This window comes from Condylura cristata, unplaced genomic scaffold (genome assembly GCF_000260355.1).
Source record: "Condylura cristata isolate star-nosed mole 26May11 unplaced genomic scaffold, ConCri1.0 scaffold00003, whole genome shotgun sequence".
Taxonomy (NCBI): Eukaryota; Metazoa; Chordata; class Mammalia; order Eulipotyphla; family Talpidae; genus Condylura; species Condylura cristata.
The window spans coordinates 33,263,641-33,287,735 of record NW_004567104.1 but is presented as its reverse complement, the minus strand read 5'-3'; the positions used below and the strand labels follow the sequence as shown (position 1 = coordinate 33,287,735).

Sequence of the window (24,095 nt, the reverse complement as noted above, 5' to 3'; positions counted from 1 at the left end):
AAAGCTATATAAGGCACTTTTCAAAGGGCATCCCTTATTCACAAGAGTAGGAAGAATGCCTTCTTTCTTTACTGGAAAATTTCTTTCAAGTAGCTACACTTTTGTGCAGTGGCAACTTGTTAGAAAATTCCAGATAAAGGTGTGTGAATATAACAACTTACTTAACTAGGAGGTAGAGAGTCCTACCAAGCCCTCCCAGCTCCTTAACACACATTGTCTATGAGAATATTGATTAAACAAGCATACAATGGGGTCACCCATGACAGAATAAAGCAGAGTGGTCTTTGAAAAAAGTACTAAAAATAAAGAGGTGTGAAGGCTGCTGCAAAAATCACACCTTTAGGTTCTGCAACATCATCTTGAAAATCAAAAAACCAGGCTAAAAATGCCTACATTAAGGATTCACAGAAATCCTATGTGCATGGCTTAGGTAACAGAGATGCTCCAGGGAAGTGAACCTTTGAAGGTGCAATGCTCTCCTCCAGCCCCTGTTATGAAATAGAAACTTTAAAAAATCCAGTTTTTTTTTAAACAAGCTTACTCATATTGACTGTGTTCTATATACCCCCAATCTATTTTTTTTTACTTTTGCAGTGCACATTTTATTTATACTCTTATATAAATATTTTGCATAAAAAGGTGTTTTTACAGCTCTTCTTGCTTCCCTAAATTTGAAATATGCAGCCATTTATTAAAATGTGTTAGTTTTGTTATGTATTACTTTCCCTCCTCTGCACACATAGAAAAAAAGCTTCAAAATCTACTTTTAGAATATTACCTCATTATACTTCTTCTAAGGGAGGTTATGACGGAAACTGCAAATGTCAGAGACTTCGTGAAAGAAGTGACAGTTTCTCAGAATGTCTAAGTGTTCACCATATCCAAATGGGCCCTTTAGATTCTAGACCCCAATATTTTAAATTTGGGTTTAATGTGCCCAGATACCACCAAAGATCAAAAAGAAATGTTTTGAACCAGATGTTGTTGGCAGGAGGGGTGTGCTGCATGTAATCTGCTGCTAATCCTGGTCTCCAGTGGCGATAGGGTGAGTCAGGCCTCCCTGGGCTCCCCAGACTGCAGTTCTCTGGCTTAGCTTTGCTCTCTGACATGGGGTCCAGCTCCCCATGAGCCTTGTGGTCTTTCACAAGGTCCCTTGTGAGGGACCTTGTTCCACAGAGAGAAACAATAAAGCTTCTCTACCAGTCACACGGTAGCTACCATGCTTCCCAGAACTCCTGATTTGGAGTGTGCCCAGCACACCCCCAGCCTGCCCTGCCATGTCTCCATCAGATCACAGACCCCTCTCAACCCCTGGTTTGGGATGATGGCTCCTCCCCTGGGGGTTGTTGTCCCTAGCCTGAGCTGAAGCCAGCCCCCTCTTCCTCCTCTTCCTCTCTTACCTCCACCATTAAAGTAACAGCTCCTCTCCAGGCCACACCCAGCCCTGTTACATCAGAACATCTTTTTCTAAAATGCCAAGTATCCTGATGCTTTTGATAACTTTTGACAATTTGGAGGATAATTTTCCCTCCTAATCTACCTTTTAGTATATGCTAATTTAATCTTCGATTCAAATAAATGTATTTTGCTGCTGAAGTTCAAGTATATTTTATTAAACCACCATGTGATGTTACACAAGACAAAAAAGGTTTGCATTCAGTCGATGGAATCTTGCAAGTGGCTGTTGGTGTCCATTGCCTTTTTAACTTCTCCCTACAGGACGTATGCAAAAGTGTGTTACCAGATCTTAATTTCTGTGTTCAGAAGATGATCGAATACCAATGAAGGAACAGTACCTGTTGCCCCTTTCTTAGTAAGCATGAATGATGGGCGTGAATTTGCATCAAGAGAAAGTGACAAAAGAAGGCAGCCAGCAGCTAGGGAGACAAAATAAGCCAGACTTGAGGGGGAGGGTGTAACAAGTGTGGGGCCCCTCCCTATCTTAATGACTCCCTGTATGACACAAATACTGAGGCTGCAAAATTCTGGCCAGACCAAGAAAAAAAATCAACTCTGAATGCTGTACTGTATATAATTTACTTTTAAGTATAGGACAAAATTGCATCTCCCCCTCAAAGAAAAAAGAAACTTACTACATTTCTAAGAATGTTCCTCCAGAAACATGGAACTGAAAGCTATTTTTTATTGATCTGGCCCTTAGAAAACAATGGGGCTTTTTCTTTAATTTACCTAAGGAACTGACATAAAAATCTATAGCTCTGCACAAGAAAGAGTCAGAAAATGTCAAGATACATCTCCCGATATACAAAACTAGTGGTTTTTTGCAGTAAGGTTTTATGCATGACATATGATTACAACTTTGTAACTTGGAGAAGTGAAGCTTTGGACTGTAAAACTGATGCTAATTTTTTTACCCTCTTGTCTAGAAGCCCTCTAAAATGTCACATTATTAATTTAGTTGCTTTACCAGGAATGTAGTTTGTGTGTGTACTTTTTAAAAAAATATTAATATACTTTATTTTTAGAACAGTTTTAGATTTACAGAAAAATTGAACAGATACTACAAAGAATTCCCATATACTCCTTCCCTCCATAAGGTTTCCCTTATTATTACCATATTGCCTAAATGTGGTATATTGGTTACAATTAATCACTGATGTTGAATCAACATTAGTAATTGAAATTCATACTTTGCAGTAAGATTTCCACTATTCTGTAGTTCTATGGGTTTTGATAAATTTATAATGTCGGGCTTGCCCTGGTGGTGCAAGGGTTCAAACACAGCACTGTGGAGCTATCCACAGCCACTTCAGGACAAGTTCAATCCCCAGCATGGGTAGGTGACCCACATGACATGGCAGACCTCTCCTGACTCAGCAGTATGTTTTGGTGCATCTGCCTGTTCTGCTCCCCACTCTGTCTATGGTGAATTCTCTTACCAACATCCCAGACCTTTGGCCTGTACCACAGTTCTATATGCATAAGTAAGTAAATATTTAAAAAAATTTATAATAGCATCCACCTTTATATTATCAGACAATAATTTTATTGCCCTCAAAATCCCTGGTATCCACTTACTTATGCCTCCTCATGTACTCTGGAAACCACTGATCTTTTACTTCCAAAGTAAAAGATGCATTTGGAATCATTCAGTCTTTCACACTGATTTCCTTCATTAATTCATATGAATTTAGGATTTTGCATTGTGGTTTCATGGTTTAATAGCTCATTTCTCTTTACCATCAAATAATATTCCATTGTATGGATATACCACAGTTTGTTTATCCATTCACCTATAGAGGGGTACTTAGTTCCTCCAGTTGGATGATGAATAAAGTTGCCATAAATATTTAGGTATGGGTAAATCTCTAGGTGCACAATTATTGGCCCTATGATAGGTTTATGGTAAATTTTGTAAGAAACTACAGGAATGTGTTCCAAAACACCTATATCATTTTTCATTCCTAATAGCAATGAATAAGTGTTCTTATTACTCTACATCTTGATCAGTATTTTTCAGGGTTTTGTTTTTGTTTTAAGCCACTCTAATAGGTGTGTAGCATAGCAATTGTTTAACTTGCATTCCTTAATTACATTTGATAGTGAGCATCTTTTCATATTGTTCTGTCATTTGTAGATCTTCTTTGGTACAATGTACATCCAGATCTTTTTTGAAGTTTAGCTGTTGATTTTCTTTAAGTTTTATGATTTCTTTGTACATTTTGGGTATTTGTCCTTTCTCAGATACATATTTTGCAAATATCTTCTCCCAGTCTGATTTTTATTTACATTTGCTTAGTGGTTAGTGTGTACTTATGCTTTAAGGAGAAATGGTTCTAAAACTACAACTTCACAACAACAATAAATGCAGCATTCCATAGTAAAAATTTTATGCTCTCGGCCCTCCCTGGTGGCGCAGCGGGTTAAAGCACTGCACTGAGAAACTAAAGCCACTTCCGCATGAGTTCGATCCCTGCCTGCCCAGGAGGTGACCACATGGCGTGGCAGACCTCTCCTGACCCGCCCGCTGCTCCCCTCAGCAGTGTACTTCATTGATCAGCCTGTTCTGGCTTCCTGCTCTGTCTCTGGTGAATCCTCTCACCCTCCGCATCTCTGGCCTGTACCCCAGTTCTGTATGAATAAATAAATAAATCTTTTAAAAAAAAAAATTTTATGCTCTCTTTCACGTGGGGTTAGGGTACCTGTCTGTGAACACAAAATTTTCACTGAAAGGAGAGAGTCAGGTCTTGGCGGCGGTGGCTAAGTATCCTGTGTTCTTAGAGTTTGTGTGGCAGCTCTGGAAATATGAAAAAGATATGGACTTGAGCTGTGTCATTTTAAATTAAGAAAAATTTAGAAACTCTATTTACAGTCCGATCCTGGACCTCCTTGCATGAATTCTATACAAACGGTACTAATGCCTGTCCTTCAACCCAAGTACATAAGAAATAATCATTTTCCTTACTTCCTTTAATTCAACCTAATTTCAATTCCAAGTGCCCATTCTGTGGGATAGGAGACCTCATCTTGTTCATACAGGGGTACCTGCCCCTTCTGAGCCCAGAATGCCTGTCTGGTGTCTACAAAGTGGTGGAAGGGCTCAAGTACCTAGTCTGTCCTCCTTGCTATTGACCACTTCACCACCCAAGTCCACCATGGTCTGTAAATTCTGACAACTCTCCACCCCCATACCACCAGGCCTCCAAGCCTGAGCCAAGATCACTGCCTCCGTCGGTATGACTGCAGACCTTAGTGTTGCTATCCCAGGGACAGCATTAAAAAAAGAGTGTTCAGGCCCCACTACTTGCACGATCCATACACTGATGCCACTCCTTCCCTTCCTCATGCTTTTTAAAAGCATTCTCTTTCCCCTCTCTATAGTGCATCTGTATTATTTCTCTGGTGGGCTTGCGCAGAAGTCCAAAGGTGTCTTTGACTTTAGGTCTCTTGTTTTCTCTCATGAAAGATCCCTGTCAAGATAGCTCAGAAAGCAAATACCAACATTGGGATGAAAAAATGACTACAGAGAGCCCTCCCTGGTCATGCACCAGGTTAAAGCACAGCACTAAGAAGCTAAAACGACTTCAGCATGAGCTGTATCCCCGCCTGGGAAGTGACCCACATGGTGCGGCAGACCTCCCCTGATCCAGCTGCTGCTCCCCTCAGCAATGTACTTCGTCAGTCAGCCTCTTCTGCTCCCTACTCTGTCTCTGGTGAATCCTCTCACTGCCCCCACATCTCTGGCCTGTACCCCAGTTCTGTAGCATAAATAAATAAATCTTAAAAAAAAGAAAAGAAAAAGAAAACTACAATTATCCTATTTCAGCAACACCACTATCACCTAAAATACCTTTAAGCTGCTTGTTGACCACTGACCACAGGCAGGCACTTGTTTACATAGAGCAAAAAACATGTGACAAGAATTGGAAAATTCAACCAAGTGTTTGGATGTTTCTAAATGCCTACAGGTTTCTAGGTTTGCCTCCAAAGTAGATCCTAATCTTATGATCCCAGAGGAATATCTCTTGGGCAAAACTGAACAAGGACAGAACAAAATATATTTTCCTCAGCCAGCTGCCATCTCTAGCCATGCTGTTCCTGCTGGTTTTCCTTGTAGTCTTAGACTCCTCAGGCCCGAGGACATCCGGAGTGACAGTGGAGGAAGCAGCCCTACACAGAAAGCAGTTTTCTGAGGTTACCAGCAACTTCCTCCTCACTAAACACAAGGAACTGATCTTCTTCATTTTGCTTCAACTCCTCTCAGCATATGATACTGTTGACCTGTGTTCTTGGCTCTGATGACCCCTGGGTAAGACCTCCTTATTGATTCTTGAGTGACATAAGGCTTGGAGGGGTGGCTAGTAAAATGGATGACATATATGGGATTCAGAGTAATTGTGATTGGCTGAACTCTGCCCTCAGACACTGATACACAAGCAAGATGGGTCAGGGAGTGGTGCTCTGACTTGCCGTATAAAAAAAGTCAAGGTCAGAAAACCTCCCAGTTCAACTGTGTACGGGCTAATTGATCTGTGACTCATTAATGAAAGTGATCTTGTCACTGCCCACTCCATTCTTTGAGCTTCCCTGCAAAGAGGCCTGTTGACAAATTCTGATAGCTCCGGGGAGGAGGGAGATGTACCAGGTTGATTCGTGTTCCAAAGAACATATCACATGAGAAAGAGTTGAAGATGCTGATAGTATTTAGCTAAGAGAAGAAACTATTAAGGAAATTTAAATATCTGTTTTCAACTACTTAAGATATTTTACACGAAAGGGCAAATATATATTTATCTTCTGAGAGTTCTAAAAAATAGGACAGTGACAATTAAATGTTACTTATGGGATGGGATGGAGCTTTGGGATTATTATAATGAAGATGTTTTTCTCTTATAATTGTTTTTTCAGATGGGGAGTTTCCAACATAAGTAAGAAAGCAAACAAAAAAAAATACATTTATTGACAATGACATTGGCCATTGACACACTGATGAGGCCCTGTTTAGAGAACCTATTATATGTTAGGCTATGTGCTAGACCATGTGTATATTTATGTGCATGTGTGTTTATAATGCATACATTGTATACCATGTATTGTATACAATACAGAGTATATAATGTATACATGCATGTACACATATATGTATGTATGTGTGTATCTATATGTATAGCTATATCACAGGTATATGATATACTGAGTATTACTTCTGTGAAGAAACTAAGGCCCAGGGAAGTTGTTATTTTCCAAAAGACACACAGGAATTAATTAGTAGAACTAGGGTTTAAACACAGGTCTCTGTGATTCTAAAACCCAGTGTGACATACTGTTTTTACTCATCCTTTACGGCAAATGATATTGCTTAAAATTTTTTTATTAACATACAAAGATTCCTTTTGAGTAAATTTACTTACATAAAATAAGTTCAGAGGAGAATACCACTTAAGAAACAGTATAGATTTTACATGGTTATAAAGTAGCATTAATAGCTAGAATGACAAATTTAGAAAATATTATCCCAAATACTTTTATAACAGAACTTTCCAGTTCAGCCTAGCTTTTATCTAGACTGAGTATAGGAAAATTGAAAAATAAGTGAAGTGTGAATGAATTCTTCTGTGCGCTACTGGGTAATTTCAAGTGCTACAATAAGGAAACCAAATGGACCCTTTCAAATAAAAAAAAAACAAACAACTATCTGATCGTAAAATCCAGAGGAAAACCCCAGGTGGGGCCTATCCGAATAAAGGATAAAGTTTCCAAGGTATGTACATGCAATGGTGGGGGGGAAGTGGTGACCTTGTGAATCAGGGCCCAGGCCCCATGTAGGTAACCTGGGTAGAAGGTGAAAGTGTTTGCAGACCTGTTGTGCGAAGAATGGTCATCAATGCTTTTATGATAGAAGGAAAATCTTTGAGGAAAGCTTGAAGTGAGAATTAGACAGTCTGAAAAGAAGATAGGATAGTAATAATAATAATAATAATAAAAAGACTAAATGGCTGTGTGACATCCTCTGTGCCAGGTGATTTACATGGGAGATCTCTATTTTCATAACAATGCAACAAGGAAGATATTACCAATCAACATTTCACAGATGAGAAGACTGAGACTTGGAGATGTTTAATAATGTGCTCAGGGCCCAGAGGACCAGCCAAGATTTGACCTTAAAATACCAGTTCCAAGCCCAAGCTATTTACACGGCACCACCTATCCTCGCCTGGGGAGTTTAAACAGCTTTCACCTTTTCACTTTCCATTTCTCCTGCCTCGCTGGGCACAGCTAGCTACAGACTCAGAGGCACATACATGCACCCCACATAGAGCAGAAGGGTTGACTGGGTGAGAACAAGAAGCCATAGATTTGGGCAGCATTTTAATGTGAAGCCTGTCCCTGCCAAGGCTGTGGGTTTGGAAAAGTCCACTTGGCATTTACACACTTTTCAGACTTCTGCTTGTGACCACCCCCAGACTCAAGTACACCACCCACTTCCAGGAATTGTGGACCAAGGTAATAGAAACAATCTAGAGTAGGATGATTAAGATGAGATGGGATAATCTGCAAATAGGCTTCATGCGTATTAATTACCTTTCAGCAGGCAATTTCTCCATGGCTAGGTATTCAGTGAATGATTTGAAATGAGAGGTCTCTGGACTCTGATCTCTCTGGTTGAGGAAAGGCTCTTGCAGCTCTGTGAGTCTGATACTGGGCCTGGCACATGGCTGCCTGGTAAAATATTTGTTGAATTGAGCTGGATCTTTATCTATGGGCTCAAAGGCTGTACTCCTGGATCTGTCAATCTGTCAGGGAAGGTGTGTTTTTCAATTTTGTGGCCGGGGTTGTCTTTGGGGGGTTTCCTCAGGGCTTTACACTCACTTACTCGCTGAGGCTGCATTTGCAGTCATTCTCATCAGTGGAAATGCCCACTTGCCAGCAGAAATTATTTGGAACCGGCAAGAAGGCTGCTTCTGTCTGCGGTGTTATTTCTCTCTAGTCAGTTCCCCTTTCTTTATGTGAGTCCTAGCTTTGGCTCTTACACTATTTGTTTCTCTGCAAGGAGTGTGGAGAGGTATGCGGCGTCCACAAAGACTTCTTGTAGTTGATTTTTAATACCTTGCTTCTGTGTTCCTCGGGAATGTCACTGGCTTTATGCATCTGGTCTGGGAACTGCTGTGGATGGGCCTTTGTAGCAGGTATGTTTCTGTGAAGCCCGTATGCTGGGGAGTATGCTGTGGCACATAGCTGCATTTGCAGCAGATGTTCAGAGGTGGGACTGATGTACTGAGATGGATGGGGAAGGGGGTGTCTGGAGTACAGGTTTAGAACCTCTGATTATCAGGCTTGGTTCTCAGACTGTACATTAGAAGTGAGACATTACAACAATTTGTCTCTTCCAGAAGATTCCTTTATCTGCTTTGGTGAACTAAAAGACAGGCAGGAGGGTGCCACTGACAGACAGCTGGTAGCCACTCTTGGAGTGCTGTGGACTGACTCCAAACAGCTCTGTTCAGGAGCAGTTTTCCAAGGATATTGGGCGGGTCTGACCTCCTGGTACCACTGATCAATCCAGAATGCAGGGGCAAAATCCAGTCTCTATGCAGAGGCCTCTTTTTTTATTTTTAGGTATTTTTCACCTATCCAGAAAAATTTTCCCAATTTTTCTTCCCATCCAATTACCCCACCCCCAAATTAGCCCCTCTTGGCATGATAATTTTTTTTTTTTAAATAGCCTTAGGTCAAAAAAAAGAGCCCAGGCGGTGGTTGATCATGTTCTGTATACCATGAACATATTTGCATTTGCAAATTGGCTTAAAATAGTGCCTCCATTAATACTTATTTAAAGTTCTGGAAAGACAGGTGAATATAATTTTTGGCCAAGGGAACTTCCCGCTGCTCTCATATTATAATAACTAAGGAGCTGATCCATTCCTCTGACATCCAGCCTCAACTTTGAGACAAAGGATTACAATGTGTCTGTGTAATTATGTGCACAAAGTTTGCAGATCATTATGATGTCTTCTAGTTGCTACTGCAGATACCACTAAAGCTATTTATATGGGCTATCTATCACATGTAGATTGGTAGCTTTTATGATACATTTTAAAAATCATTGTTTATTTGCATATTTTAAATACATTATTGAGTAATTTGAGTTTTTAATATGGAACTTAAGAAACATGGTCCCTGTACTTTTAAAGCTTTTAGCTTAGTGCAAAATCAGTAGGAATTAAATAATCACACTAAAAAATGATTGTGGAGGAACTTTGCCTTAAAGGGAAAAAACTAGTTCTAAGATTGTGCTCACTGCTCTTAACTGTGTCTTTGAATTTGATATTTTCGTTACTGTAATATTCCTAAATATCAAATATCCCTTCCTGGTGGAGGTGGGGATTGGGGTTTATGAAAATACGGCTAGAATGGGACAGGGAAGTCCATGTAAGGTGAAAAGGTCAACCAAGCCACATTCTTTAGGAGAAAATAAAATTCTATGTTTCAAAAATCAGATAGAAGTGGGAGCTGACTGCAGGAAATCTCTGGTCCAGGAGACTAAAGTTGTGAAGGTGTGAAACTAGAGGGAAATATCTGAAACAAGAAAGGGGTTGGGCACAGGTGAATTTGGGGAGGAAATTCTATGGGATCTATACCTGAGGGTGGGAGAAATTAAGTGTTTTAAAATGAACAAATATATATATATATATATATATATGATTTTTTTAAAAAGGGAGGGGGATGATGAGAAGATTCCTTGGTACTTATCCAGAGTTCAGGCAAGGATTGACAATTCATCATTCATGGCCAGTCAGATAAGAGTATTTGGGAACAAGAAGCTGAAGGCTAAGGCCATCAGCTGAACACATGACCATCTGCCGGACCCAGCCTCATCTCTAATATAGAGACTTATTTCTGAACTGTACAGAGAGCATTTAGGCTGCTGTGTAGGGAAGAGACACCATTTTGAAAATGTGTTCGAGAAAGAGAAGTGTGTCCTCAGCACTTTCCATGTCCCTACCAAGACTGAAAAGAACATGCAATATTCTCCTTCTTTTCAGAGTATTCCTTTTTGAATCCCATTCCTTATTTAGATAAATTAACTTGATTCTTCGTGACTAAAAACTTAAAAAAAGAACATTCTCCCTTTCAGCTATTATTGAACAGGGGCTTTCAAAAATGCCTTTACCCAAGGAATGAGTAATTTGGGAATTCCTAGCACCAACATAGGGCTGGTACTCGGAATGGAGATTGGGGACATCCCTCATTATTGCCCTTGACACAGTGGCTTCTGCCTTTGACCATGATTTTGGTTCTGAGACAGTGGGAAAAGGCTCCCTTGGGGGGTCAGGACTGGCACAGCTGCATTTTAGTGAGTTCCATGGGATTTATAAGAGCAGGCAGAGCTTTTAATGAGATGCACACAGCCTGGAAGAAGAGGGACCTGCAAAACTTTGCATGAGGCTTTGCCCTAGGCCTTTTATGGCAAAAAGGAAAAAACAGATTGTAAAGCCACTGATCATTTGAAAAGGGTTTGCTCTTTAACTCAAACAAGATGGATTCCAAATATGCCAGTGAGAACTAGGTATTGTCTTGTACACAAACTTGCTTTTGGGGAACTGGAAAACCTTAATGCCAGGGCCATGCTGAGTTCTTTCTTTTGGGCTAGTGAGGAAAACATACTCTTGATTTTAATGTTTTAGTTACCTATAATATTGGAAAGTTACAAAAGCATTCTTCTGCTCTTGTGAATTTCATAGACGTGTCTGCTTCATTGCTGTATATCGTTGATACTTTTCTTCTCACAACTGTGTCAAAACACTGTGCTTCCAAATGGGTTTGGGAAAAGACTGCTAATGAGAGAAAATGTGAGGTAGAAAATTCTCCACAGATGGGACCCCAGGAGGATTTGCTCCAGGAAGAGATTAGAAAACAAATCAGAACTTCGGTTCAGCCTGTGCTAGAAACAAACAAGACTGGCAGGGGAGTTCAAGGAAAGCAGAGCCCACACTGAGTGACATGTGGACATTCACTGCAATCTGTGGCCACTAGACACCAGGCAGTATTCATGTTTCTGTCAAGGTGTGGCTCTTGCTTGCCTTTTTCTTGTCATGCTCAGTGTTCCTAAACTAGATCAACCTCTTCCCCTCAGGTCTGTCAGCCTTTGCTTTGGTTTTCTTGATCCCTAATAATAGACCCGACTTTCTCTTTCAGGCCCCTGACAAGCTTGCTTTCTTTACATTCAGTGCATAATGATTTTTGCTCCCAAACTATGAGTACCAAAATCCCAATTTCCTATGAAATCAAATAAACTCTTTGTCTGACTTTCTAAGCCCCATTAAGGTATCCTCCTCACTTTACAGAAACTAGTTTACCATTATTTGTCCAAAGTCAATCTCTTTTCTAGTTCAGTTAGCTTGTCTTATTGTCCTGTATAAAGGCCATGGTAATTCCACTAGTTCCATGTGTCCTCACAGGCTATTATTATATGTGATTGCAGTTCAGAAAGTAGTTGCCAAAAATATTATGCCAATAAGTAGCACTGAACAGAATATTTTGTTTCTGTTCTCCCAAGCATGTGCACATTTAAGTATGTGTCCAGGAATATGGCCCAGTCATTTTCCAGCTAACCTCAGTCAAATGTGTAGTGATGGTTCATCAGAAAGCAGTAGTTCTCTGAGTCCCATTAACAGGATGCCAAGGATGTAGGATTTAGTAAACTGTTGCAGTCTTTCAAGGACAGAAGTGGATGCCAATGCATTGAGTTCTAGAACACCAACAGTTGGCTATATAAGTGGGAGATAGCAATTATCGGAAAAGTTGTTAAACAATACAGTGACCAAGGCTGACAACTTTCAGGAGTGGGAGTATCAGAATGAATGGGCTTGGTTAGAGCCAATACAAGATAGAAGTCTCATCTGCCCTAATAGAAATTGACTCTTCTATAAGCACTAGCATGCTTGACTCATTGTTTCTGTCACCAGCGTATAGTTCTGGGACTAAGTCTGATTATTTTTAAGGCTCATTTCAGAAAATACTAGTATCACTCCTCTCTTCTGGACTACAGGATTGCTTGATTTTTTTCCACCACTTCTGAAGTACTGGATCACTAGTAGCTCATCAAACCCTCCACAGACAGCAGAATCCCCTAAATGTACCGTACTGTTGATTATATTAAGAATGAGAAAGAAAAAGAATGAGAAAGGACTCAGGGTGGAGGATAAGGAAAACCAATGTGTCCAAGTTTTCTCTTAATTTCCTTTCTTCCTGGAAAGGTAATGAGAGTTTTAAAGACAAACTTTAACCACCCACCCAATTCAAGAGTTCCTCCCACAGTTCTCCCCTGCATTATCATCCCTCTTTTCCTTGAGCAGTTTTGGTGATGAGGAGCTCATTACCCCACAAGAAAGTCCAGTCCTTGGTCACAGAACTCTGTTCAGAGTTCTTCATTATCTGAAGTGGAAATCTGCTATAACTTCTACTATTAGAATGACTTGACCCCAGGATTGATGCATGTCTCATCGAACAGGAGGGCTCTTCAAAAAAAAATTTTTTTTTCTTGTTAGGGCTCTTCAAAATTTAAAGATGGCTATCATGCACTTGTAAGCGTCTCTTCTCCAAGGTCATTATCCCCAGTCTGTTTCCATATTCCTCATTCAACATAATTTCATTATTCCCTAATGAATCATGCTGCTCCTTCTCATGAGGAGCTGTAATTGGAGTGCCATTCAAGTAGAACCAACCTCATCCAAACTATACCACAAGTGATGTGGTCTAATTAGTAGAGTATGGTGGCTGAATTCTACAAAGACTGAATAAATGTCAAGTTAACTATGCTACATGAAATGTAACTTTTACATTTACTATGGATGTGTATTTCTCTGTGGTCTACTTCCTCTACTTCACACGTCAAAACTTAAGTACAATTCTTTATTCTTATTCTCATGAGATCCATCTTTTCAGGCTTTATGAATATTAATTAAGCTGGCCAACTTAATGACTCTTTGGCTTCTTGTGTCATCTGCATATTTGAAAGCAGAAGTGTAATTTCTGTGCTTTCATTCATAGTTTTACTAAATACCTGAAAGTGGAAAGGTAAAAGTCAGCTCTGTAGCATTCACTGCAGCAGTTCTTAAACAAGAACAATTCCTGGCACACAGTTGTTGAATGAATGAATTACACAGCCAATCAATAGATTGTCCTCCTCCACATATAATCTATCACTGTATCTGGTTATTATACTCCTAAACACTGCTTGAATCGCCTCCTTTTCTCCACTTCTGCTGCCACCATCCCCGACCAAACAGCCATCTGCTTTCACTTAAGTGACTGCAGTAGCCAAATTAGTCTCCCAGCAGCTGTTCTGGCTTCCCTACTATCCATTCGCTAAATATTAACCAGAGGTGTAACCTTGATTATGTCATTCCTCTGCTTTCATTTTTTCATAGTTCACACTGTTCTCAGAATAAAGAGCAAAATCCTTAACTCTGTCATAAACTAAGTTTGCTCCAACCCCTGCTGATGTCTCCAGGCTTGTTTCCACCTGTTATTTCATTTTAGTCACATCAAGCACCTCTCCTGTGACCTCCAGCCTCAGTTGCTTTGCACGTGTTCGCTTTGCCTAGATCCAGCCACGGCCACCCCCCATGACCCTTCACCTGTTTAACACCTATTCAATCTCTTCTGCTTATCTATTGGCGCATAACAAACTGCCTCCAAATTTAGCAACTTAAAACAATGAAATCTTTTGCTCTCTCTCACAATAATGTGAGGTCAGAAATTTGGGCACACTTCTGAGTCTTCTGTACCTCAGGTTATCAACCGAAGTCATTAGGTGATTTTGATAAATAAACTAATCTAGACCTGCACTATCCACTTTAGTAGCCACTAGCCACATGTGGTTACTGATCATTTGCTAGTCCTAATTTAGCTGTGCTATAAGTATGAACTACCCACAAGATTTTGAAGATTTAGTACAGAAAAAGGAATGTAGCACATGCATTAATAATTTTTCTATTGATTACATGTTGATATTATAGTATGTTAGATAGATTGGATTAAATAATATTAAATTGGAATATTACCTGTTTTTTTGAAGCTTTTTTTTTGTGGCTACAAGAAAACTTCAAATCACATGTGGCCTGCATTAAATTTCTATTTGCTGTCTCCTTGGGATGGTATAAAAGCAGCCATGAACAATAAATAAATAAGAAAGACTACATTCTGACAAAACAATTTGTAAAAATAGGTGGTATCCAGATTTAGTCTACAGGGTACAATTGCTGACCCCTGCCTGACCTAGAAGATCCAAAACTTTATTCATATATCTTCTGGTTTGGCAGAGAAAGCTGGGCTTAGCTGTCAGAGAAAGTTGACCTACACACCGACATATGCCTCTATTAGGCACAGTCTCAGAGAAATGGAACATCTTACATCATGGCTCAGAGCTTCAGAAAGACTGTTGCAAAGACAGATATAAGTTGCAAAGCTTCTTATAACCAATCTCAGAAGTAGCAAATATCCATTCTGTTGCTTCTATTGTTCAAGCAAATCTCTGAGGCTCTCAGTTCAAGAAGAGAAGACTTGACTCCGCCTCTGCCTGGGAGGATTAGTAAAGAATACATGTCCTTTTTCAATCCACCACATCATTCTGCAAGTGTCAGTTTGGATTCATCCTATTATAGGCTTTCAAAATATCATGGACCTCCTTGATAGCACTTGTAGCACTTGATCTTGGTATAACTTCACGTTTATTTGTATACTTATTTTATCACGATCTTGCTTGTGTAATAAACAGGAAACAGCCACATGAAGAAATGCTGTTTCTGGTATTGCTCATGGATTCATTCCCAGCACAATGCTGGCTCCATAAATATTTGTTGAATGAATGAATGATGTAACAGCAGAGCTTGTAAACCAAATAACTGCTAATATTGCTCCCGCAAATCTCCATATTGCTCTCAAGCACTTCAAGAGATATTTTATCAGAAGTTTGTTAAAATTCAGGTGGATTCAATTTTTAGCCGCATTCTTATCTTGCAGTTCAGAAACTTTTTGAAATTAGAAATGAGCCTATCTATTCTTTCCAGAGCTTTCAAGGTAATGAAGCTGCTTCAAAGGGGTACTTTCAGGTTTTGGAGCTTCAAGAAGTAAATCAAGTATGTGTCACACCCAGGAGCCAGCCAAGCCCTTGGATAGTCTTCCTCGACTTCACGCTGCCCCGATCCAGCTCACAGTGCCAGTCCGGCAAGCCTGGCTTGTCTAGTCATGTTGTGGTGAAAACCATGAGCCAGGGACTAAGCCTCGGCCCAAGGTTGACCTAGTCCTCCCATCTCCTGCTTTACGAGGAGTAAGGACCCTCGTTTTTTTTCCAGGAGAAGAAGGTGTTGCTACCTTCACAGTTATTACATAGGAACTTCATTGCCTCCCAACTCCTGCTTTGGAAGCCCTTCACTCCCTGTGTCATTAGAACCACACTCTGACCCCACTCTGGCGCCGCTGCTCCTTGTCCTTTCATGTGCCCTTTCGCCTGAACTGGATCCCCCAGGTTCATTCAGACCTGAGATACAACAGATCCATCTGTATTTCTCCCTTTTTTTCTGTTCAAGTGCTCATATCTCCCCAGGGCTCTTCTAGTGAGGCTGAGCTGGAGCAAAGCCATGCCTGCAAGGAGCTAAACCCACGCTAACAAACTGTACCTGCTGCGTAGGGCTGGAGTGGAGAGGAACATTCTCGGCCTGTCACATAATGGGTGAGCCAGCAGTATTTGTGCAGTGGATGGAAGATCAGGACAGTAAATGCCTTGAAAGTAATACATTTGGCCTCTTCCCACCCCCATCGTAGGCCATTTGTCCGAGTGTCCCAATCTGATTCCACAAGGCTCCATCGACCTCTCCTGGAGATGTGCTGCTACACTGCTATTCTGATTGTGGTACAACTAAAATCCTTGCTATCTCCTCCCTCAACACAGTTGAAATTGGCTGGAACTTTTAAAGGAACTACATCAGTGTTAAATGACTACAGTGATGCTGAGTGGGCGTCTACTACCCTCTAGCCAGGGGGCCTGAGGCAAGTTTCTTAACCTCTCTGGGACTCCATTTCTTCATCTGTAACGTGGGAGCAAATAATCCCACGTTATTGTAAAAAATGATAATAGAATAATAGAATAAATCATTCAGCTGGTCTCTCTCTCATGGTCTGTGATGGCCCAGGCACATAAAATAAGGGGAAGTGATGTCTGGTGGGTGTTCTTGTTTGGTTTCTGAAGTGAACCTGCAGCTACACAGAGGCTGTTCATTCATAGTTCTTGGCTAGGTCACTCACCTCACAGACCATATTCTCACAGATTACAGAAAGCTACTCTGAGAATCCCCTCACAAATTTTAGGTTCTTTCCTTTCCCATTCCCCTTTGTGCTCTCTCCTTCCAAAAGCAAGTTTCCATTTCACACCCCCTGGAGAAAGCAATGACTTGGGGTTGCTGTTGGGGGTTCATTCCCAAGGGAGCAGTGACATTTCTGCTCTTCTTCAGTGCCAACAATATTGGAGAAATTGACTTCCTAACCCAGTCCCCCACTGGCACACTCCTTCTGGCTTAAGTTGAGAGACATTCTTTATGTGGGGCATTAATTACAAAAGAAATCATGTCAGCCTCTTGTTTTTTCACATCGGGTGTCTGCCCAGGCAACTAAGCATCAGGACTGTCATTCAGGACAGTGGGATGCTGTATCATCTCCCCAATTAGTATGAGTGAAGTTAACTAGAAGGACTGTCACTGCCAGGCCAGGATTTCAAGGATGGACATGATAGCTGTCCCGACAGCCTTAAAAGTCTTTGACAAAAGTGTTATTCTGGATAGTTCAGAAAACAAAACCAGTGTCAGTAGTGAAAGTTAAGGAGAGGCAGTTGTTCACTCAAGGGAAGAAAGGATTCCCAAATAGAGAAGTTAAAATGGTATAGACTTCCTTGTCAAACACAGGGCTCCACCCCTACCATGTGAATTATAGAGACTATTTGTCCAAGGCTTCCCAGGGCCTACTGGTGTTGGGTTGGCTATTGAATTAAAGATGACTCGTTAAATTTATATTTACAGAGAAATATAATATGACTCTTGTGTCCTTCTTCAACATACCACCCCAATTTATTTGAAAATAAGTATCTTTGGTTAGGACCCTCCCTGGTGGTGCAACGGGTTAAAGCACAGCGCTGTGAAGCTATCTGAAGCCACTGCAGCACTGAGTTTGATCCCAGCCAAGGAGGTGCCCATGGTGTGGCAGACCTCTCCTGACCCACCCACTGCTCCTCTCAGCAGTGTATTTCAGTAAACCAGCCTGTTCGCTTCCTGTTCTGTCTCTGATGAATCCTCTCACTCCTCCTAGCCCCACACTTCTGGCCTGTACCCTAGTTCTTGTAAGCATCAATAAATAAATCTTTAAAAAGAAAATAAATATCTTTGGTTAAGTCAAGCATACTAGTTTTGGTTTGCAAACAGTGGGAGAACCGTCTATTTGTTGGGAGTCCTCATATTCTATGATAAATAGGATGCTGAAGTGATTTGTATAAGAAAGTACAAAGAAACCATGTGAAAATCTTCCTAGGCTCTACCACTGAGTCATGTCAGCTTTGGCCCAAAAGAAATCTATAGACATCATTGGGATGGAAGGAAAAAACAATTAGGAACCACTGTGAAGGTCACATATTGAACACCTACTGTCCTTTCAGCAATTGAGTATATTTCTAACTCATTGTCACAAAATACTGTCTAATTACTAACTAGCGCCTTTTTTTTTTACATAAAAGAACTCTTATAAATCAACAAGAAAAAGAAAAAGAAGACAGAAGTTGCAAATGAAAAGGAGGTGAAAGAAATGTACAGACAGCTTATGGAGAAAGAAATATCTCTAATACATTTGAAAAGAATCATAATAAAAGAAATTCATTTAAAATTAAATCAGTGATCAGAACAAAGATTAAAAAAATAAAATTACAGTGAGAACTACTTCTCAACAGAAAATAAGTGCTGGCAAATATGGAGAAAAAGGAACTCTTGTGCTCTGTTAGTGAAAATGGAAAATGGTGCACCTGCTATAGAAGACAGTATGGTGATTCCCCCCAAAATTAAAAAGAATTACCATATGATTCAGTAATTCTACTTTTGAGTATGCACCCAAAAGAAATGAAAGCAAGGTCACAGATATTTATACACCCACACTCATAGTATTATTCACAATAGCCAAAATGTGGAAGCACTCAAATGTCCATGAACAAATGATCAGACAAACAAAATGTGGTGTACAGTGATCCGTATAGTGGCCTATATCCAGTCTTGAAGGGGAAGGAAATTCTGACATGTTACAACATGCATGAGTCTTGAATACATTTGCTAAATAAAATAAACTAATCATAAAAGACCTATACTACATGAATCCCTCTGTCTGAAGTACCTCGAGTGGTCAATTTCATGGAGACAAAAGGTAGAAGGGTAGTTGTCAGTGTATGTTTTTTCATTTTTTGTCTAAAATAACTAAGTCAAGGCAAGAAACTGGCAAGGGAAGTTCTGTACTCCTGCCCCCAGGAGAAAGCCTGGCTTTCTACTTGTTTTCACCTTTACCCTTTAAATTTAGTATCTTGCTGGCATACTGTATTCTTAAATCACAAAAGCAGTCTTGAAGGGAAGAAACATGAAAGACATATCATGCAAGGCTCTGGGTGCTGTGGAACAGAGGGACAGTGTCTGATGTTCTCCAAAGGGGTCAGGATGCCTCTAAACAAGGAAGAAATTTCTGCTATTGAATTGTATCTTCTCCTGGACACTGGTATGAACAGGTCTATAAATTACCAATTAGGTTTTCCTTTTTCCGTTGTCTATGACAAAGCTACAAGCCAAGTTTGAGACTCAGACTACGCAAGGTGGGCAGATTTCCATGGTAAACATTTAGTGTTGGCCTTCTAGCCGGCTCCATTTAATAGTCCTTATTTGGTTTGCTCTTCTCCTGTTTATGATACTGATTGTCTTTCCTTATTCTCTGTTTCCTATAAGTCAGTCCATAGTCCTTCTTATCTAAGTTGCAGTGAATGGGTGAGTATAAAAGAGGGAGGGAGAGAAGGGAGAAAGTATGGACAGAAGTTATAAAATAAGCCTGCCATTTTCCTCAGCTCCATCATGTGGATTAAGTATATACTACAGTGCAGTGGTTCTCCAAGTGGTGTCTTTAGACAGGTAACATCATCATCACCTGTGATTTATGAGATTTAGGTTCCCCCTAACTGAGTCAGAACTTCTGTGGCTGAGGCCCAGAAAACTGCTTTTAATCTCCAGGAGATTTTCAGTTATATTAAAGTGTGAGAACCACAGGAAAATGAAAGGAAAGTTTATTTCTAGACATATGCTCTCCATTTGCTGCATCATACCCACTGTATTAGTCAAGCTATAACACTAGCAACTATTAATAAACAATATGAAAATCCTCATTAGCTTAGTTTTTGCTCATGTCACAATCCAATATGGATAAGTGTGAGGTGAAGAGTTGTATTAATTTCTTCAGCAAACCAGTTCAAACCAGTTTCCTTTCAGAGTCAGGTTTGCCATCCTGTTGGTCTGAGCCTTCTCCTCTGGGTCTCTGAGCTAAAAAGGCAGATGAAGGAGAAACGAGAGAAGGCTTTGGCAGATAGGTCTGGAAGCAACACCATCTTTTCTGCCCACAACTGGATGAGCCAGAGCCCAATCACAATGCCCAAGTGAAAAAGCTGTGGAGCAGGGAAGAACAGGAAATGGGTTTGGGAACACATTGCAAGGTCTCTGCCACACCCCATAGACTTTAGTGAGTCCAAAACTTCACTGTCATGTTTTGGTTTTCGGTTTCATGTTCTAATTAAGTCTTACTGTTTCTTTTTTGAATGCTAGCATTATGGGACTGAAGAATGCTCTCTTCGTGATGGTCTTCCTGATTTCTGGTAAGAAACCTTTGGCTTTGTACTGACCTAGAATCCTTCCACTGTTTTTGATGAGTCTGACCAACCCCAGGTCTGAGACTTGAGTTTTACTTACTTTCTGAGAGGTGTTGCACATCACCACATGCTAAAGAGATTTTTCTGGATAAAAGGCAGCATCATGATGGAGAAAAGGCAGCTCAGCTGATGGGCAAGGCTGTCCTAGGACAGAGACTCACCCTTTTCCTGTGTCCTTCTCCTCTGCCACCTCACACCCACAGGCCTGGGTGCAGTCGGGTAGACGGGCCTGTGCAGCAGTGACTGGGAGTCAGGAAAAGGGCCCTCTCCCAAAACCCCAATCCTGAGGCTTAGCTCTTTTGTTTAATACGTACTCCTTTCTGGTGTCTGTCCCCATTTCTGACATTCTGGGCTTCCAAAAAATCTCTAACTGTTACAGCGTTTGTTTCTATTTCCCCTACATTCCTTCTCTCCCTCTTCAGCTTTATTCACTAGCACACCACCATTCATCAAAATTGCTCCTGCTTACCAGAAGGATCCAAAATGCAGCCCAGCTCTACCCACTCCAGTGACTTTCAGCTAGTTGCATCATCAGTTTATCATGATAACAATGAAACTGAGCTTCAGCAACCCCACCCCTGGGAAGCCATCAGGGGCCATTGCAGTATTGTCATATGTCTCAAGCTTTGGAAAATTTTCATCGGCCATTTTATCCATACTAAGACCTCTGTCTCTTTGCACTGTGACTTTTCTCTCCATCACATTTTTCTCTCTGGAATGTTGGGTGGTGTTGTAGTGGCCACAGCATTTTGTATTTGAATTCTGTATTTTTTCTTAAAGAGCCACTTCCCCTGCAAAAGAAATTTTGAATCATCAGGCCTCACAAAACTCAAATCTTCCTTATTTGCTGTTCTTCTCTGAGTTTCAGTTTTTTTTGTCTGTAAATTGGGGTTGGTCAAGGTTCCTATCACGCATCCTGTGTCTGAGAGAGAAGACATGCTTAAGAGAGGCAAACAGGGAGGGTAAACTGAACCTACAGTTTGGCTACAGCAGTGCACAGGGTACCCCTCACCAACTTGCTGAAAAAAAGAACACAAAAGACAGATTTCTCAGGAGATAGACAATAACCAAACACACCCTATGTCAAGTCATGAGAATTAGCATCATGATAAAAAGAAATGTCAGCATAAGGAATAGAGATTGACAAAGATGCTATCTTCGATAGGGTGGCCACAGAAATTTCCGCTGGAGGTAGTATTTGGTAAAAGACCGATACAAAGTGAAGGAATAACTCTAAAACTGTCTGGAGGAAGAACCTTCTAGGCAGAGGGATAATTATGAGAAAATACCTTGAGAGTGAATGTGTCTAAACTTTTAGAAAGATGGCAAGTACCTGTGTGGTTGGAGCAGAGTAAGAGAAGGAGAATGAAATTCATCAGAAACCAGATTACATTAGGTGGTGCAGGCCATGGGAAAGACTTTGAATATAGCTGTCATAGTGATGGAAAGCAGTGTGGATATATCATGTAGGTCTGTTATCTCTTGGAGAACCATCTCCTCCCTATAACAGAGAATCTCTTTTCAAGTATTGATACAGCACAGTAAGAAAGTTTCCTCAAGGAGGTGATGTATTGAAATAGCTATAAGGACCATGGCAATGGGACTTCACTGTGAGGACAAAGTATTGAGCTAACTCCAAGTCCAGCATGAGCAAATGGGAATGTCTATAGCCAAGGAGCAGAATAGGAGATCAGTGGGTGGAAAATTCCTAAGGAAACATCACGAATAAGAGGAGTTCTGGCTAAACTGACTTAATAGGATTCTTGCTAAAGCCAGGCAAGGATGGTCAGACATCCCCCTGTAGGTTATGGAGGATCAAGAACTGGTCAGATATTCAAGAGTGATCAAATATAGAGGGTTGGGGGTTCTTATAAAACTGATGTAGGGAGGATTCTTGCTAACCCTGTATTTTACGAGGACACGTATAGATGGGTCTGGGAGGTCAGGAGCCTACCTAAAATTTGATGAAGCAAAGAATCTTTGTCGTAACATAAAAAATAATGTTTCTAGAACTCCAAGTAAATACAAAAATATTTTTCTCTTATGTTCCTTTTCTTTGCTCCATACTGTCTCCTCATCCTTTCCTTACTATCTAGTCCAACTCCAGCTGCTATAGTTCCAGCTCTCCTCAGCCATGGCTGTGCAGGACCTCACACAGGTATTTTGTACAGATAATTCAGATGATCACCAGTCAGGAGAAATCACTAAGATTGAGGACAGGAAGTTCAAATATAGGAAAGAGAGTACCTGTTGCTATCTAAATGGCAGTATTCAGCAGGGAGTTGGAAATGGATACCTGAAACCTTAGTGAAAGTTATATGCTGCAATTAAGGATCTCTGAATTATTAGCTAATCCTTGGCTGTGATCCCATGAGGATAGAGTAGGAAAATTAGAGAGTGTGGAGAATAAGGAGAAGATTAAGAGCAAGCAATTCAAGAGAATCATCACTTAATGAATGATCAGAAGAAATTGATCTGGATCACAGAGGTTGGGAAAGAATAGTTTCAAGAAGGAGAGATGGGTAATGGTGTGACTTTCAATGGAGTGGTCAGATGGTGAGGACTGAAAATAGTTCTCTGTTTGGAAATGGTGGGAAGCCACTACCAACCTTTGCCTGGCAAGTTTTGGTGGGGAGCTGGGTGATGGTGTAGGGGACTGGAGACAGCAATTGCTGCTTACTCTTTCAGGAACTTTGACTTTAAAGGAAAGAGAAATTAAAAGCAATAACAAAGATGATACTGCTGAAGTAACTGTTGGGAGGGAGAAGGTGATAAATAAGTAGGAAATCCAGAGGCCAAGTTAAGTGGGATGAGAAAATGACATACTTGTAATGTCTCCAGTCTTAACAACTTAATTACTTCCTCCAGGAGTGTTCAACCATTCAGTTGTAAGATTAGATATGAAGAACAAAAGTTGGGTGATCTTGGAAAGAACTGCACAAAGAGATTGAATGAAAAGATGTTCTATCACTGCCATCAAATAATAGACCCTCTAGTCATGTGTGGCTATTAAAACTCATGTTAGTTAAAATTAAATAATAAAAATTCAGTTTCTCAGTCACACAAGCTACTCATCAAGTGTTCAATGGCCACAATGGCTGGTGGCTACCATATTGGTCAGGACCTGTAGGGAGCATTTACATCATTATAGAGTTATTTTGGAAAGCATTATTCTATAGGTCCCAGCTTGGATAGGCTTGAGATTTTGATGAAGTCAATGAACAGAGAGACTGTTCTCTGTCATAGATGTTCTCTGTCATCCCATAGATCTCTGGGATGTTCTCAACATAGATGTAAGGAGAATAATTAAGAGCAAAGCTTAGTGGAAGATATCCTATGGGCAGAGATAAGTACATTGAGATATAAGAATTTAGAAGAGCTATTCTTGGTGATAAAATTCATGGTTATGTCACAGGCGAGGGGTCGATGAAATAGTTATGAATGAAGATCTTTGAAGAGGAAAAGAGCAAAGAATTTTGAAGCAAGGTTTTTGTGAACTAAGTTAGATCCCCAGCCAGGGATCAAACCTACATGGCACAGCGGATCTCTCCTGTCTCACCCACTGCTCCCATCAGGAGTGTATTTCAGTAGATCTGCCTGCTCTGCTCCCCACTCTGTCTCTGTGAATCCTCTCATCCCCCTCCCA

The 24,095-nt window shown here is 40.5% G+C and overlaps 1 protein-coding gene across 2 annotated transcripts in view; it reads left to right on the top strand.

The window, feature by feature from the left end:
- The window catches only part of CD86 (CD86 molecule), a 51,644-nt gene that overhangs the window by 12,695 nt on the left and 14,854 nt on the right, over window positions 1-24,095 (top strand). For both annotated transcript variants that reach the window (XM_012730020.1, XM_004675441.2), the window contains exon 2: window positions 20,346-20,395. In XM_012730020.1, the coding sequence (XP_012585474.1) occupies window positions 20,346-20,395 (50 nt within the window). The remainder of the gene's footprint in view (window positions 1-20,345; window positions 20,396-24,095) is intronic.